At 41.6% G+C, this 19,329-nt stretch overlaps 1 protein-coding gene and 1 pseudogene across 1 annotated transcript in view; one reads left to right on the top strand and one right to left on the bottom strand.

Moving 5' to 3' along the window:
• The window catches only part of LOC112238833 (endophilin-A2-like), a 31,647-nt gene extending 20,445 nt beyond the window's left edge, over positions 1 to 11,202 (top strand). The window contains exons 8-9 of the mRNA XM_024407403.2: positions 681 to 817; positions 8,551 to 11,202. Coding sequence (XP_024263171.2) covers positions 681 to 817; positions 8,551 to 8,744 — 331 coding nt within the window. The 3' untranslated portion in view covers positions 8,745 to 11,202. The remainder of the gene's footprint in view (positions 1 to 680; positions 818 to 8,550) is intronic.
• Positions 11,203 to 15,591: 4,389 nt separating this feature from the next.
• On the bottom strand, positions 15,592 to 19,129 carry LOC112261372 (annotated as a pseudogene).
• Positions 19,130 to 19,329: the final 200 nt, after the last annotated feature.

Genomic DNA, 19,329 nt, shown 5'->3' with positions numbered 1-19,329 from the left:
CACCAATTGTCAGAGCAGCTCACAGATTACTGCACCTGTACATAGCCCACCTATAATTTAGCCCAAACAACTACCTCTTTCCCTACTGTATTTAATTAATTAATTTTGCTCCTTTGCACCCCATTATTTTTATTTCTACTTTGCACATTCTTCCATTGCAAATCTACCATTCCAGTGTTTTACTTGCTATATTGTATTTACTTTTCCACCATGGCCTTTTTTTTGCCTTTACCTCCCTTCTCACCTCATTTGCTCACATCGTATATAGACTTGTTTATACTGTATTATTGACTGTATGTTTGTTTTACTCCATGTGTAACTCTGTGTCGTTGTATCTGTCGAACTGCTTTGCTTTATCTTGGCCAGGTCGCAATTGTAAATGAGAACTTGTTCTCAACTTGCCTACCTGGTTAAATAAAGGTTAAATAAATAAATAAATAATCTGTCTCAATGTGTGGATCTGCATGGTAACATTCAAGGCCCTTAATCACAGAAAAACTGACACACTGGTTGACCCAGGGGTTTAACGGTTAGCTGTAAAATATATCAGAAGCGTCAAGATAGCCATTCCCTTAGTTTCTTTTAAAATATTTTTATTATGTATTTTTGAGTACCCTTTCTAATATTGAGTCTACTGATAACTGAGATCTGCCAGGCTGCTCTATCTTTCTTCTCTTCAGGATGAACGAAGCCCAGAACCGACCACGTCGCGAGTACACACCTAAGGCCAAACCCATCTTTGACTTTGACAGTGACAACCAATCAACCAATGGTGGCTACACGACCTCAGTTGGCCCACCACCCTCCCGCAACTCAGGTAAGACGGTTGCACATGCTACCTACTGTGTATATCAGCTCATCGAAAAGGAATTTCTTTCAAATATTTCACTAATGCAGATTTAGAGATTCACTTCCATACTTTGGAGTGTGGTATGAATGTGTGTGTCTGTCATAGGATGAGTTGGTTGTCTGTGTGCGTGCTCATGTATGTATGTGTGAGCATGCACGTATGTGTGAGAGAGGGTGAATGAACAGGAGAGGGGTGCAGGCAGCTTTCAGCTGGTTGCCCTCTTTTCCTGTTGACCTTGTTTCTCTCTCCCTGTGATATCATCAGTCACCCTTCCTCCACACCAAGTTTTTACATTTTTTTTAATTGAACCTTTATTTAACTAGGCAAATCAGTTAAAAACAAATTCTTATTTACAATGACGGCCTACCAAAAGGCATAAGACCTTCTGTAGGGACGGAGGCTGGGAAAATATATATATATATATATATGTGTGAGATATATATATATATAGACGAGAGTGTGTTTGTTTGTCAGAGACAGCCGACCTACTTTTGTGAAATGGTAGATGCAATCCTATCAGTGAACTACATGTATCAAAAGCTCTAGAATGTAAGTTCTGTGATTGAAATTATCCATTATTTTGTACTCAAAATATTTGAGTAACAGGTCATTTTAAGAACTCATTCATTTGATTGGGTGCTTCATTGGGTTTGGTTGTTTCTCTGGTTGAAATGTTTACCAGCTATTTTTAGATACAATGCCTTGAGCTTTTTGATTGACAGTTTAATGACCTGCACTGACTGCCTCTGAAATGGCACACAGCCACACACATGCTGGTGGACCACCTCAGGCCATAGTCCTGTCACTACAGAGTTTGGACTGAACCCACTTTCAGTTCAATCATTAAATACCCCATAATGTCAAAGTGGAATTATGTTTTTCAATTTTTTTTACAAATCAATTAAAAATGAAAAGCTGAAATGTCTTGAGTAAATATTATTCAACCCCTTTGTTATGGCAAGCCTAAATAAGTTAAGCAGTTAATTTGCTGAACAAGTCACATAATAAGTTGCATGGACTCACTCTGTTTATGATAGTGCAATGATAGTGTTAAACAAAAACATTTTTAATGACTACCCCATCGCTGTACCCCACTCAATTATCTGTAAGGTCCCTCAGCCGAGCAGTGAATTTCAAACACAGATTCAACCACAAAGACCAGGGAGGTTTTCCAATGCCTCGCAAAGAAGGTAGATGGAACATTATTGTAGTTACTCAACAATACTAACCTAATTGACAGAGTGAAAAGAAGGAAAGCCTGTACAGAATAGGAAATGTTCAAAAATATGCATTCTGTTTGCAATTAGGCACTAAAGTAATAATGCTAAAAAGGTTGAAAAGCAATTAACTTTTTGCCCTGAATACAAAGTGTTATGTTTGGGGCAAATCCAACACTCTACATATTTTCAAGCATGGTGTTGGCTGCGCTTGTAATGGTTAAAGACTGGGGAATTTTTTAGGATAAAAATTAAAGTAATTGAGCTAAGCACAGACAACATCCTAGAGGAAAACCTTGTTCAGTCTGATTTCCACCAGACACTGGGGGAGAAATTCACCTTTCAACAGGACAATAACTAGGGTTTCTGTATTTTAATTTTCAATAAATTTGCAAAAATGTCTAAAAACATGTTTTCTCGTTGCCATTATGGGTATTGTGTGTAGATGGCTGAGGAGAAAAAAATTATTTTAATACATTTTGAATTCAGGCTGTAACAGCAAAATGTGGAATAAGTCAAGGAAAATGAATATACACACAGTACCAGTCATTCCAGAGTTTTTCTTTATTTTTACTATTGTCTACATTGTAGAATAATAGTGAAGACATCAAAACTATGAAATAACACGCATGGAATCATGTAGAAATCAGTGTTAAACAAATCTAAATATATTTTGAGATTCTTCAAAGTAGCCACCCTTTGCCTTGATGAAAGCTTTGCACACTCTTGGCATTCTCTCAACCAGCTTCATGGGGTAGTCACGTGGAATGCAATTCAATTAACAGGTGTGCCTTGTTAAAAGCTGATTTGTGGAATTTCTTTCCTCAATGCATTTGAGCCAATCAGTTGTGTTGTGACAAGGTAGATGTGGTATACAGAAGATGGCCCTATTTGGTAAAAGGTAAAAGTCCATGATATGGAAAGAACTGACAGTCCATTACTTTAAGACATGAAGGTCAGTCAATGCGGAAAATGTCGGAAGTTTCTTCAAGTGCAGTTGCAAACACCAAGCGCTATGATGGAACTGGCTCTCATGAGAAACACGGGCAATGGGCATTAGACCGGTGGAAATCTGTCCTTTGGTCTGATGAGTCCAAATTTGAGAATTTTGATTCCTACCCCCATGTCTTTGTGAGAAGCAGAGTAGGTGAAGCACCCACAGTGAAGCATGGAGGAGGAGCTGTGATGGTGTGGGGGTGCTTTGCTGGTGACACTGTCAGTGATTTATTTAGAATAGTCAGGACACCCGTTTAACGTCCCACCCGAAAGACTGCACTCTACACAGGGCAATGTCCCCAATCACTGCCCTGGGGCATTGGGATATTTGTTTATTTTTTACCAGAGGAAAGGGTGCCTCCTACTGGCCCTCAGCAGCATCTGGTCTCCCATCCAGGGACCAACCCTTCAGAAGCAAGCCAGCAGTGGGATGCAGGGTGGTATGTGGGATTATAATTTGTTTTTCAACACAATAATGACCCAACACACCTCCAGGCTGTGTAAGGGCTATTAGACCAAGAAGGAGAGTGATGATGGAGTGCTGCATTCGATGACCTGGCCTCCACAATCACCCGACCTCAACCCAATTGAGATGGTTTGCAGTCAACAAGTGCTCAGCATATTTGGGAACTCCTTCAAGACTGTTGGAAAAGCATTCCAGGTGAAGCAGGTTGAGAGAATGCTAAGAGTGTGCAAAGCTGTCATCAAGGCAAGGGTGGCTACTTTTAGAAATATCAAATATATTTTGATTTGTTAACACTTTTTTTACTACATGATTCCATGTGTTATTTCATAGTTTTGATGTCCTCACTATTATTTGACAATGCAGAAAACAGTAAAACAAAAAACCCTTGCATGAGTAGGTGTCCAAACTTTTGACCGGTACTATATGTGTGTGTGTGTGCGCATACATACATACATCACAACACACACACACACACAAAGATGAGAGGCCTGTAATTTTCATCATAGGTACACTTCAACTATGACAGACAAAATTAGAAGAAGAAAAATCCAGAAAATGACATTGTAGGATTTTTTAATGAATTTATTTGCAAATGATGGTGGAAAATAAGTATTTGGTCAATAACAAAAGTTTATCCCAATACTTTGTTATATACCCTTTGTTGGCAATGACAGAGGTCAAACGTTTTCTGTAAGTCTTCACAGGGTTTTCACACACTGTTGCTGGTATTTTGGCCCATTCCTCCATGCAGATCTCCTCTAGAGCAGTGATGTTTTGGGGCTGTTGCTGGGCAACACGGACTTTCAACTCCCTCCAAAGATTTTCTATGGGGTTGAGATCTGGAGACTGGCTAGGCCACTCCAGGACCTTGAAATGCTTCTTACGAAGCCACTCCTTCATTGCCCGGGCGGTGTGTTTGGGATCATTGTCATGCTGAAAGACCCAGCCACGTTTCATCTTCAATGCCCTTGCTGATGGAAGGAGGTTTTCACTCAAAATCTCACGATACATCGCCCCATTCATTCTTTCCTTTACACAGATCAGTCGTCCTGGTCCCTTTGCAGAATGCTGAAAAACAGCCCCAAAGCATGATGTTTCCACCCCCATGCTTCACAGTAGGTATGGTGTTGTTTGGATGCAACTCAACATTCTTTGTCCTCCAAACACGACGAGTTGAGTTTTTACCAAAAAGTTATATTTTGGTTTCATCTGACCATATGACATTCTCCCAATCTTCTTCTGGATCATCCAAATGCTCTCTAGCAAACTTCAGACGGGCCTGGACATGTACTGGCTTAAGCAGGGGGACACGTCTGGCACTTCAGAATTTGAGTCCCTGGCGGCGTAGTGTGTTACTGATGGTAGGCTTTGTTACTTTGGTCCCAGCTCTCTGCAGGTCATTCACTAGGTCCCCCCCGTGTGGTTCTGGGATTTTTGCTCACTGTTCTTGTGATCATTTTGACCCCACGGGGTGAGATCTTGCGTGGAGCCCCAGATCGAGGGAGATTATCAGTGGTCTCGTATGTCTTCCATTTCCTAATAATTGCTCCCACAGTTGATTTCTTCAAACCAAGCTGCTTACCTATTGTATATTCAGTCTTCCCAGCCTGGTGCAGGTCTACAATTTTGTTTCTGGTGTCCTTTGACAGCTCTTTGGTCTTGGCCATAGTGGAGTTTGGAGTGTGACTGTTTGAGGTTGTGGACAGGTGTCTTTTATACTGATAACAAGTTCAAACAGGTGCCATTAATACAGGTAACGAGTGGAGGACAGAGAAGAAGTCCTCTTAAAGAAGACGTTACAGGTCTGTGAGAGCCAGAAATCTTGCTTGTTTGTAGGTGACCAAATACTTATTTTCCACCATAATTTGCAAATAAATTCATTAAAAATCCTACAATTTGTGGCTGACTAAATACTTTTTTTGCCCCACTGTACATACATCACACACATACATACATTATACGAACATTATGCGTCCTCTCTTTCAGTGTCGAACTGCATGTAACTGTCATTGATCTCATTTTGCATGTGTGCCGAACAACTCCAGACAAATATCAGTAGCCTTCTCAAACTGCTCTCTGACCAACGCACGGTAGGTGTTCCTGATCTTGCACATCTGCGCAGCACCTTCAGCATTCAAATGCTAAAATGGCTTCCGTGATATTAGGCTTAATTAGTTGAGCGACAACCTATGTAATTCGCTAGGTTATTGACATCTATGCGCTGTTGAAAATGGTGTTTTACCGGAATAAAAGTAAGCTACCGGCAACACAACTTTCATCTGGCTTACACTATATTTTATTTTGATTGTTCAGGATCACAATCAGCAATAGTTTTGGTAGTTTTGCTTTAAATAATCAGTGTATATTGTCATTTTTAGATATACAGGGTTAAATTGATAATTTCATAATAAGCAATCACTTTTGGAATCGCACGGCCGACATGAGAGGAGAAGATCTCTCTGTAAACTTCCAAACTGTCAAAACCATTTGATTTTGAGATGATGTGAAGTCCAAGTTGTGCTATATAATCACTGGCTATGTCATAGCCAATTTGTAAATGATAAATATTGATACATTACTAACACTTCATCTGAAAAAATTACTAGTTAATTGGTGGGTGATGGTGATTTCAGAACCAAAGTGGGGAGACAAACTGGCTACATTTTCCCACCCCAATCTGATAGTGGGGTGGTAGATGCAATTCGTTCTCTAATCAAACTGAATCGCACCAAAACATTTCAAACTATACTGAACAAAAGTATGAACGCAACATGTACATAGTTGGTCCCATGTTTCATGAGCTGAAATAAAAGATCCCAGAATCTTTCCATAGGTACAAAAAAAACATCAACTTTTGTGCACATTTGTTTACATCCCTGTTAGTGAGCATTTCTCCTTTGTCAAGACAATCCATCCTTCTGACAGCTGTGGCATATCAAGAAGCAGCATTATTATTTGTGCTGGGGACAAGAAAAGGCCACTCTAAAATGTGCAGTTTCGTCACACAACACAATGCCACAGATGTCTCAAGTTTTGAGGGAGTGTACAATTGGCATGCTGACTGCAGGAATGTCCACCAGACATTTTTGTTCAGTATCCTTCCTGTGTCATATCGGAGCCCATGTACAGTGCCTTCAGGAAGTATTCATACCCCGTGACTTTTTTTTCTCTCACCATCTACACACAATAGTACCCCATAATGACAATGTGAAAACATGATTTTTTTTGGTGTGATTTTTGCAAATGTATAAAAAATGAAATACAGAAATATCTCACTTACATAAGTATTCACAGCCCTGAGTCAATATGTGTTAGAATCACCTTTTGACGGTGATTACAGCTGTGAGTCTGTCTGGGTCTCTAAGAGCTTTCCACGCCTTGATTGTGCAAGATTTGCCCATTTTTATTAAATTCAAAATTCTTCAAGCTCTGGTTGTTGATCATTGCTAGACAACCATTTTCAGGTCTTGCCATAGATTTTCAAGCAGATTTAAGTCAAAACTGTAACTTAGCCACTCAGGAACATTGACTGTCTTGGTAAGCAACCCCAGTGTAGATTTGGCCTTGTGTTTTAAGCTATTGTCCTGCTGACAGATGAATTCATCTGTGGGGTACAGAGATTACGTTGTCATTAAAAAATCATGTTAAACACAATTTTGCAAACAAAGTGAGTCCATGCAACATATCTGACTTGTTAAGCAACAAGCGCATTTTTACTCCTGAACATTTCAGCTTTAAATGTTTTATAAAAAAATGTAATACAAATAATAAACTAAAGTCCACATTGACATTTATGAGGTATTGTGTGTAGGCCCGTGACAAAAACATCTACATTTAATCCATTTTAAATTCAGGATGTAACACAAAATGTGGAAAATGTCAAAGGGTGTGAGTACTTTCTGAAGGCAATGTATGTACCCATAAAACATTGTGCTAAATGATGAATGCCCCTATTGCCCCCCCAAAAAAAAGTGAAAGCTACAATTCATGACAAAAGATGTTGACAGCCTGGGCAGAGGTGGTGGAAATGACTCATCTTTTCTGATATTACTTTCTGGTGGAGGAGCAGGTTAGCGTGTCTCTCTGTGACGCACACATGATGGAGCAGTGACTGAAGGATGAGGAACAGGCTGTCTTACCGTAGTGAGAGAGGTTATAGTCCTACATCATGAGCTGGGTAGAAGCAGTCTGCCTTCTTCAGAAGTGCTTAATAATTGCTTTATTTGCCTGTGAAATAATAGAACAATAAATAATATTGATTGTTAGATTTCTCATAAAGCGGGTGGAGAATAGCCTAGGCTTAAGCTATGAACTTTCATTCTTATTATTTTGAAATCCAAAACAATTTTAGGACAACACTGTAGGCTAGAATATTTATATGAACTATATCAGTATAGTTCATATATAACTATGAACTATACTGTTCATAGTTACGTATATGTTTTGTCCTTAAGTTTTTCTGATAGGCCTAGTAGGAGGATGGGTTATTGGCCATTTTGTTTTCGACCTCGCATGGAAGGATTTTCCCAGCCTGCATGGATCATTTCTTTCTTAATAAGCTTAAACTGTCATTAGATTTTTCTATAGGCTAATGATATTATTTTTCTCATTAATCCTTTGACTACCTTACATTTTTAGGATTTTCAAATAACTGTTTTGAGATGTTACTCTGTTAAATTAATTCGTTGACCAGAACAACACAGGGCTGTATGGGGGGCCAGGTCATCTTTCTAGCACTGTCACTCCTCACACTGTCTGAGCCTGCAGTGTGTTCATTTCACAACCCAGCCACACCTAATACTTCAACTACAGTGTGAACCATAAGCTAACCAACCATGTTATGTGAAAACCTAAAACCATAATCGGACGGTCCAGCTCTGTTAGCCAGCAGAAGGAGGGTGGGATGTATGGACAGAGAGAGATGGGATTAGTCTATCACTGTCTGGTATGATGTACACTTTTTCAACCTTCTCTGTTTTCCATCCCTCTCTCTCCTCCTTTCTCCTCTTTCTGTAATTCAGTTTCAGAACAGCCATGCTGTAAGGCCCTGTATGACTTTGACCCGGAGAATGAGGGAGAGCTGGGCTTCAAGGAGGGCGATATCATTACCCTGACCAATCAGATCGATGAGAACTGGTACGAAGGCATGTTGCACGGCCAATCAGGATTTTTCCCTCTCAACTACGTGGAGATTGTCGTCCCCCTGATAAACTAAAGAGTGCCTTAAGAGTACGTGAGAGAGGGAATGAGGAGCCAGTTGAATCTGTGGGAAAGATCCTAGAGTCTTCGTCCTCATCTTCACCATCATCACAGACGTACCTGTACTCTTGGGCACGGTTTCATCTTCACATTTGAAGGAGGAAAATGGTAGCTTCTCACATTCCAGTTCAAATAAAAAGAGATTTGAATATGATCCCCCTGCCCTACAAGCGAATACGGAAGACTGACATTCGGACACAGACATGAAGAACCTGACTCAACCAGACTAACATTTTAAAGTAACGTTTCTGTCAACCACAGATATCTCTACAGAAAATAGAAGTTTCAAATTAAATGTATCAAAATTTAAATGGTAACAATTTATTATTGAATGTAAAGTTACGTACCTGTAAGCAGAAGTCATTAACATCTGCAGTTAGCTGGTTCTGACTGTAAACTATACCACTTGTAAAGCCTTGTCTTTTTATTTTTCCTAGTTTCAAAACAAAAAATGTATTTCACACATCCCGCATTTCTCCAAGTCCCACATTTTAGTATGGACTCTGCTGAATATTCGCCTTATTTACAAGGCAAGTATGTCGGACACTGCAACTGCACAGCCTTGCAAATAGTGGCTTTTGTCTGGACTACATCTCTTGAAGCCCCCTGCTGGCCAGGCTAACACAACCATCCTCCTCAGTAAACAACTACAGCAATGCCTTGTACTAATGATCCATTTTACAGTCAGTTGATTTACAAAACGATGTACCTTCTGTATGCCTGAGCCACAGGAGAGCATGAAGGGCCTCAGACATTGTTTAGGTTTGCTATGGTCTGCATTTGATTTGTTTTGGTCTAAGCCTCATTTATTGTTTTTTTAATGTACAGCTAAACAGTTCAATTGCACCTTGGTCCTCCAATGAGATTGTTGATGTATGTGTGAGGGACTGTAAGTAATGTGTAGTTGGAGGCCTCTACTGAAAGGATGTTCAAACCCAGACCGTCAGAGACTGAAGCCCCTGAGGAGAAAACTGTTTGATTTTGGGTCTAGTTAACATTTATAAGAAAACATTTTCCCCAGGGGCTACTGGACATTTCATGACGTTAGCAACATTCGGGGCCTGTGTGTTTTTAGTTTTCCTGTCTGTCCATCTGTTCAATAGAGCAAACACAGCTAAAAATGCCAAATAGAATAGAGTACATGGTGTGTGAACCGTATGTGATCTGGTGAGGTGGGGGTTTTAGGTGTGTCATCATAGTGCCTGTCTGTTCAGCTTGTCCTTAGAACCTCAGCTTGCACATCCATAGACAACAACGCTGCTGGCAGTGTCTCCGTCTGTCTCCCACATAGTGCACATAAACGTGGGACTCTTTTCAGATACATGTGTGAGACTGAAGTTCTTTAGGATCAGGAAATCTCATTCATTCACGTCTGTATTAAGTATTATTTACTTCTTCGTTGGTTATCACACTCCCAGTGTCTCGTAGGAGGAGGGGTTGGTGTGTGCTGCTGGACAGGACTGCGTACGGTGTCAAATATAGTAAATACTGAATGAGGAAATGACTGGGAAACTGAATAATAATATGGTTATTTTATTTGTGATGATGGTTCTGTTAGGAAAAGCCCCTGCTACCAAGATGCATACTGTCAGAGCTTAAAGACCCCCCATGATTGATAGTTGTGGATATGATTGAGTCACACATGCTGCAGTGCACTTTTTCATTCACATATTTCTCTCCCCTCGGTGTTGAGGTCCAGGCTAACTTTAGCTACTATTCTCTCTTCCAGCCTGCTCCCTCCATCCACCACTCTGCTCTGTCTCTCACATCACCTCCTCTCTGGTGTTAGAGCTCTCCCATATGTTTACAGGCCTGGGTTCTGTTCATTTCAATGACAGGGTGCAGTGGTGGACTGATACAGAGCAACCTGGTGCTGACTGGATCACACACCAATAAGAGTCCAAAACAAACAAACAATTTATAGTTAGGGGTGCTTCAGTGCCTTTGGGAAAGACATTAGGAAAATACTAATACAACCAACCAAAATAACCAAGCTACTTACTATGGTCATGAATTTCTGTAGTAAGGGTTCTGTTCATTTCCAGCCTTGGCACTTTGCTGTGTACAGACAGTTGTGCAAGTGTACACTTGCTTTTGTGACACACTACACTTTTTAAAAAGGGTAATTTCTGTCTAATCCGTTGGAGAACCAGAAGTATCACTTGAACTAAAAAAGATAATTCTGGCACTCAATGGTATTACTTTTTACATTCACAAAAAAATGTTTTAAATTAATCTTTGCATGTAGGTCTTTGTTTTCTTTTTACTTTTGGTATGTCATTGTATGGTATGTCAAATTTAACTGCAATATATTGTCATGTATTATAAAAACATATTTGTACTTGCTTTTTCTTGTTTTCTGCCTTCTACTGTCTTTGAATAAATAAATGTCACCCAAGCATTTTTGTACTGTGTATGGACTGTTTTTGAAAATAATGTTTTGATCATAAGTGTAAATAAACTATTACTGCTTAATTGCCAAAATGTTAATGCATGTGAGGAGGTGGAATCTACACTAATGATAATTTTTTGTGTGTTTTTGATGGAAATGTTCAGTAGGTTGGTGGGACAAAAGGTGGCAGTGTAGTTCTTTCCAAAGCACCATCAACACTAACAGTGAGCAGACAGTAAAATACAATGTTTTATAAAATAGAAAGTTAAAATATGCAATATATTGTCTCGTGTATATATTGCATATTTTAACATTGTATTTTATTAAATATTGTGCTAGATCAGGATTTTACTTTTGATGATAATCTATGATTGTAAATGGTGTGCAATTAATTCTGTCTATAGCTAGGTTTCCATTCAATTGGCATCAGATTTTCATGCAAATATTTTAAAATCCGCATAAACCATACCGTGAAATGCTTACTTACAAGCCCTTAACTAACAATGCAGTTCAATAAATAGTTAAATATTTACTAAAAAAACTAAAGTAAAAAAATCTAATCAATCAAAAAGTAACAAGAAATATACATAAATATACATAACAATAACGAGGCTATATATACAGAGGGTACCGAGTCAATGTGCGGGGGTACAGGTTAGTCGAGGTCATTTGTAAAGTGACTGCACAGATAATAAACAGCAAGTAGCAGCAGTGTAAAAACACTGGTGTCGTCAGCAAACGTAATGATGGTGTTGTTGTCGAGCTTGGCCACGCAGTAGTGGGTGAACAGGTAGTACAGGGGGTTAATGTAAATAGTCCGGGTGGCCATTTGATTAGTTGTTCAGCAGTCTTAGAGACTCTGGTACTGCTTGCCGTGCAGTAGCAGAGAGAACAGTTATGACATGGGTGACTGGAGTGTGACCATTTTTTGGGCCTTCCTCTTAATTGCACACCATTTCCTCTGACACCACTAGTATATAGGTCCTGGATGTCAGGAAGCTTGGCCCCAGTGATGGTAGTGTGTACAGCCCAGTACCTCTGTCGCGCCTTATGGTCAGATGCTATACCAGGCTGTGATGCAACCGGTCAGGATGCTCTCGGTGGTGCAGTTGTAGAACTTTTTGAGGATCTGGGGACCTATGCCAAATCTTTTCAGTCTCTTGAGGGAGAAAAGGTGTTGTCAAGCCTTCTTCACGACTATCTTGGTGTGTTTGGACCATGATAGTTTGTTGGTGACGTGGACACCAAGGAACTTGAAACTCTCGACCCGCTCCACTTCAGTCCTGTCGATGTTAATGGGAGCCTGTTCGGCCCTCCTTTTCCTATAGTCCACAATCATCTCTTTTGTCTTGCTCACATTGAGAGAGAGATTGTTGTCCTGGCACCACACTGCCAGGTCTCTGACCTCCTCCATATAGGCTGTCTCATCGTTGTCGGTGATCAGGCCTACCACCGTTTAGTCGTCAGCAAACTTAATGATGGTGTTGGAGTCGTGCTTGGCCACGCAGTCATGGATGATCAGGGAGTACAGGAGGGGACTAAGCACGCACCCCTGAGGGGCCCCAGTGTCGAGGATCGGCGTGGCAGATATGTTGTTGCCTACCCTTACCACCTGGGGGCGGCCCGTCAGGAAGTCCAAGACCCAGTTGCAGAGGGAGGTGTTTTAGTCCCAGGGCCCTTAGCTTAGTGATAAGCTTTGTGGGCGGGCACTATGGTGTTGACCGCTGAGCTGTAGTCAGTGAACCGCATTCTCACATAGGTGTTCCTTTTGTCTAGGTGAGAAAGGGCAGTGTGGAGTGCGATTGAGTTTGCGTCATCTGTTGATCTGTTGGGGCGGTATGCGAATTGGAGTGGGTCTAGGGTTTCTGGCATGATGGTGTTGTGCTACGGGGTGGTAGTGCTATGGGACAGTAATCATTTAGGCAGGTTATCTTTGCTTTTTTTGGGCACAGGGACTATGGTGGTATGTTTGAAACATGCAGGTATTACAGACCCGGCCAGGGAGAGGTTTAAAATGTCAGTGAAGATATTTGAAAGTTGGTCCGCACATGCTTTGAGTACACGTCCTGGTAATCAGTCTGGCCCCTTCTGCTTTGTCAATGTTCACATCGGCTATGGAGAGCGTGATCACACAGTCGTCCGGAAAACAGCTGGTGCTCTCATGCATTCTTCAGTATTACTTGCCTCGAAGCGAGCATAAAAGGCATTTAGCTTGTCTGGTTGGTTTGCGTCACTGGGCAGCTCTCGTCTGGGTTTCCCTTTGTAGTCCATAATAGTTTTCAAGCCCTGCCACATCCGATGAGCGTCAGAGCCGGTGTAGTAGGATTCAATCTTAGCCCTGTATTTCCTGTTTGATAGTTCGTCTGAGGGCATAGTGGGATTTCTTATAAGCGTCCGGATTAGTGTCCCACTCCTTGTGGATGTTGCCTGTAATCCATGGCTTCTGGAAGGGAAATGTACGTACGGTCACTGTGGGGACGACGTAGTCGATGAACTTATTGATGAAGCTGGTGACTGAGGTGGTATACTCCTCAATGCCATTGGATAAATCCCAGAACATATTCCAATCTGTGCTAGCAAAACAGTCCTGTAGCGTAGCATCCGCATCATCTGACCACTTCCGTATTGAGCGAGTCACTAGTACTTTCTGCTTTAGTTTTTGCTTGTAAGCAGGAATCAGGAGGATAGAATTATGGTCAGATTTGCCAAATAGAGGGAAAGGGAGAGCATTATATGCGTCTCTGTGTATGGAGTAGAGGTGGTCTAGTTTTTTTCCCTCAGGTTGCACATGTGACATGCTTGTAGAAATGAGGTAAAACTGATTTAGGTTTGCCTGCATTAAAGTCCCCGGGCACTAGGAGCGCCGCTTCTGGATGAGCATTTTCTTGTTTGCTTATGGTCTTATACAGCTCTTTGAGTGCGGTCTTAGTGCCAGCATCGGTTTGTGGTGGTAAATAGACGGCTACGAAGAATATAGAGGAGAACTCTCTTGGTAGATTGTGTGGTCTACAGCTTATCGTGAGGTATTCTACCTCAAGCGAAGCAATAACTCGAGACTTCTTTAATATTAGACATCGCGCACCAGCAGATATTGGCAAATGGACACACACCCCTGCCCCTCATCTTACCAGACGTAGCTGCTCTGTCCTGCCGAAACACGGAGAAACCAGCCAGCTCTATATTATACGTGTCGTCGATCAGTCAAGTCTCGGTGAAACATAATATATTACTGTTTTTAATGTCCCATTGGTAGGATAGTCTTAATCGTAGATTGTCCCGTTTGTTTTCCAATGATTGCACATTGGCCAATAATACAGGCAGTGATGGTTTACTCACTCGGAGCAGCAACGAGAACTGCCCCTCCCTACCTTCAGGCTATGCTCAAATCCTACATCCCAACCCGAGCTCTGTTCCGCCACCTCTGGTCTCTTGGCCCTTGCACCCCTACGGCAGGGCAGCATCCACTCAGCCCAGTCAAACCTCTTCTCTGTCCTGGCACCCCAATGGTGGAACAAGCTTCCCCCTATAATTAAGACAGCGCAGACCCTGCCCATTTTCCGAAAACGTCTGAAACCCTGAAGAGTATCTTAAATAACTCTCAAAAAAGGTTGTGGAAATCGCACTGTAATTTCCTGGTTGCTAAAATTCTACACCGTTCACTCGATTTCAGTTTGTGAGAAAACAAGCACTGAATAGTGTATGGAATCATTGTACCATCTAAGTTGTTGTGAAATATCTTTTCAATAACAAAAAATATTGGTTTTATCAACTGGTGGACCCATAGCTGTGGGAAGTACAGTAGGGGTGCTGAGGTAGGCTGTGCTGGTAGGCTAGTCTACATTACATTATTATGGATAAGAGCAAAAATATTTATATTTGTCAAAAGGCAATCAAGCATTGCTCATTGTGTCACCAAAATAAGACCCTCAATATTTATTGGAAAGGAGCAGAAAGCTCATCACCTTGCACTGTCAACAGCCTGTGAAGTTCATCATAATTTATTTAATCTGTAGCCTAATAAACTGCATAGTTTCCAGAGTTGTAGTGGGAGGGCCACACACCACATCATGGCGTGACTCCAAGTTGACTTCGATGTGATGGTTATTATATCAATATTTGCGTATAGTCGTTTCCATTTCTCGCATAATCAATTTTACCAACACAAAAAGATCCCGCCATGTAAAACGAACACATTATTTGTCTGCATTTATTAAATTGTACTAAAACTTCCTGTTTCCATCACAACTGTAGTGATTTTTGTTCATATGACTTCACTAGCATAAAACTGTAGATGGAAACATGGTTAATGACTGCAAAAAAACAAGAATCTACTACTATTATAGAAACACAGAAGTAGTTCCACTATGTGTTTTTAATCTAATTGTATTGGTAACATTCACACTGGTAACATACACATATTTAGCAGATGTTATTGCGGGTGAAGCGAAATGCTTGTGCTGCAAAGTTGCTTAGGAGCTTGAAACAGAGCTGCCATGTCAGTGTGCCATCCTATTCTGTGTATTTAGCAGGTTCAAGGCATTGTTCTCATATCAGTACTTCCACATGTCACAGACCACAGTTTCGATAAATATATCACAGGTAATAGAGAAGAGGAAGACCCTTATTTCCATGTCGACTTCTGTAACAACAGTCTGATGCCAAGCACTGGCAGCAGACGCTAGGGAACACATTCACAGCACACAAATCATCACGTTATACTGTACAAACATTGTCAGTTATACAGACCTCACAGTCAGAAAAGGCCATGGAGACCAGTACACTCACCCTCCGGCTCTGGAGTCACCATCTCCTCCTTCAGGCCAGTGCACATTCAGCTTACAGTATGCCTGAGGCCATGGCAGCAGTTGTAAGACCACAGACAAAGGACAGAAATGACAACCTATTATCTGTGTAGACCCTATTCCCTACAAAAGTAGTGCACTACAGTATGGAGAATAGGATGTCATTTTGAGATTTTCATTTGAGATCAATGCATTATACACAAACTTGTTTCTCTTCCACCTTAGTGTGTGTTGATGACTTGGTTGTAGATGAGCTCCAGGATCTGAGAGTAGGTCTGGTCTTTGGGTGTGTGGCCTCTCAGAGAGCCCTGGGGGAGAGAGAGGGAGAGCGAAACCAAACAAGTAAGGAGGAAATCTCTGAGGGACAATTCCTAACTGGAGATAACATGCATGACTCGAACTTCACGCAAATGTATCGATGTCAATGAGAGATGTGAGATAATTTGGGTATCATGCGCAGATCACAAGTTAGCATCCGGCCCTAAGTGATTAACATGGTGTGGAATCTATGCTACTTGTGTTACATAGCAGTTTCCTGTTATAAATGGCTTATGTTTCACAGACCTTGATTTTGTCCATCATGGTGGTATCAGGACACCAGAACTGATGGAACTGTACCAGGTCAGGAGCTGCCCTGTAGAAGTCCACCAGCAGTATCTGTGGAACAATAATTGAATACAGTAAGAAGAACACAGTTACAAAATGGCCAATGGTCTACAATTTGAATGAATTTCCATAGGTATGGTTACTATGATGATAACTAAGTTTACAGACAATACCATCTCATTCAGGATGTCACTGGTCAGGAAGTTATCTTGTACATAGGTCCCACCACCACCACCACCACCACCACCACCACCACCACCACCACCACCACAGGGATGCCATGGTCATTGGGCCTTTGCTGTGAATGGTAGAATAGTGATAAGTTGGTGTTATAGATGTTTACCTGACAGACCTCGCATGAACAGATTCTGGCAGATCTGAAAGGTCATTGATTGTTTTCCACACAAACATCTGTATCATACTGTGGAATTGGCGTGTGTTGATCCATGTCCTGATACTATCTGCGTTACTCTGGCTTACCTCTTCCTCAACAGCAAAGGCCCAATCTCTATCTGCGACAGGGAAATGCTCTTAAACTGCAAGCAAAAAGGCACAACAACAGAGGTCATACATGTTGAAGATCATTACTGTAATGCCAGAGCCTGGGGAATGCAATGTCATACTTCTGACAATGCTCACTGTCTCTGCTTTTAAAGGAAATACTCACGTTGTGTGTTAGTGTCCTATCGTTCTCCGAGGTAGCCCACCACCTCACTGGTGGTCAGGTGACAGTGGAAATCCTGAGGACACATGATCATACATCTGTCATTTTCCCCCAATACAACGGACTCAAACTGTAGTTTTACATTTCTTATCTTACTACCACTGTATTACTTACCATGAGAAGCATCACATTGCTGCATACAGTGCATACAGTGGATTGAATGTCTCACCATGCAGCTCAGGTTTGTTCTTCCTGCTCTTGTCACCTGTCGGCAATGCCGTCTTTCCCTCTTCCTCATCTCCCATCGCGTCATCTTCTACCTCGCTCACTAAGCTCTGACATCACAGGACGAGGGAGGGTTTGAGATGCCAGTATTCTACAGTGCTTCTCTCCCTCCAAATCTCCCTCTTCCAGCATCCCTTCCTTTTGAGGCCTCTTTTCCTGTAGAGCTTTGTTTCCGTATCAACAAACATCCCTCTTTTTCTCCTCCTCACCATGTCTGCGCTGGGCTGGTACTTGTGCAGCCAGCTGGTCTTGTACTGCACTCGTTTCTGGCCCCTGTAGCGCACTGAGGCCCACCCACAGCCCGACTTCTTAGCAGGGTTGACCAGGCGCTTGCAGTGTGTGGCCCAGGCACTGGGAGAGTTGAAGGTCTGCCCCGTCTCCACCCAGCAGATCTTCCCATCGTTAAACAGGTCGCCTAAAAACTTTTTACCCGAGGGAGGGAGGGAAGGATGCAACTTTAGGCTGGTGTTGGCGACATTATGTAGTGAGGTCCATACAGAAGTGGTTTGTCGAGATCGGTGTGAAAGAACTGGCCTGCACAGAGCCCTGCCTCAACCCCATCGAACACCTTTGGGATGAATTGGAAAGCAGACAGCGAGCCAGGCCTAAACGCCAGGCCCTGACCTCACTAATGATCATGTGGCTGAATAGAAGCAAGTCCACACAGCAATGTTCCAATATTTGGTAGAAAGCCTTCCCAGAAGAGTGGAGGCTGTTATAGCAGCAAAAGGGGACCAACTCCATATTAACGCCCATGATTTTCGAATGAAAAGTTTGATGAGCATGTATCCACATACTTTTGGCCATATAGTGTATTTGTGTATGGACATGTATTATGATCAGTTACAGGTGCATTACCAGGTAGTAAATGGACAGCACTCCATCCCCAGGCTGTCCTTCAGCAGCACTCTCAGGGTAATGCCTCTCCTCCTCAGCAGGGAACCACAACCCGAGAGGGTTCTCGGGTCTGACTACGCTCCTCCTCTTCCTCTCCTCCTTCCTCCATTACCTGTGGAGACAAGGGTGGCTCAGAGTCTGTGAACACAGACACACTCACATATTTTAAGCATTATGCATTTGTAAGCCATTCAATAGAAAGGTGATCTCTTAGAGCCAAAGACTGCCATTCATCCACAAAAAGAAGTCCAACAAATGATTCGCTCTGAATTTGTTATAGGGGTCATGACATCTTTGAGATCAAGAAGTCACCCAGTGACCCACATAAATCACTGTCAATGTTGAAATGTAATAATCTGTTGTTGACGTTACATTTAAAGTTGTTTGACATAGCTAATTTGTTGTCACTTTTGATCATTTGTGATAGCCCTAATTAATGTTGTGGCTTTTGTGAGACAGCGTCTGTTTATATGGTTAGTAAGAAAAAAAGAAACGCAGAAGGCATTCCATATAGGGATAAAATAGTAGCCTACTGATTTGATCTAATTGTATTAATTACCACTATTACATTTAAAGATGGATGCACGTTGTTCTTTATTCTTGGCCATTGGTTATTCATCCGTAACTCGAGGCCTGCTCCTCGAGATGAATTTCACTCAACATTTTAATTAAAATCATGTATTATTCTCACCCATTTCCATGAAAGCGTTTGAGAGCCGCTAGAGATTTTCTTTTCACCCACTTTTGATCAATGCTCAGAAGGGTTCAATAAACACACTTTGCCACACTGGCTGGCAAGCTATTATGCAATTATGCAAAAACATAACATGAACGCGTCTGCAGTGTAGTGTTGTGGTGTTTTAATGTCAATTCCTCATTTTTCTTTCTCCCTCAT

The sequence above is a fragment of the Oncorhynchus tshawytscha genome, linkage group LG01 (assembly GCF_018296145.1).
Source record: "Oncorhynchus tshawytscha isolate Ot180627B linkage group LG01, Otsh_v2.0, whole genome shotgun sequence".
NCBI lineage: Eukaryota > Metazoa > Chordata > Actinopteri > Salmoniformes > Salmonidae > Oncorhynchus > Oncorhynchus tshawytscha.
This window is presented reverse-complemented; position numbering and strand designations above follow the sequence as displayed.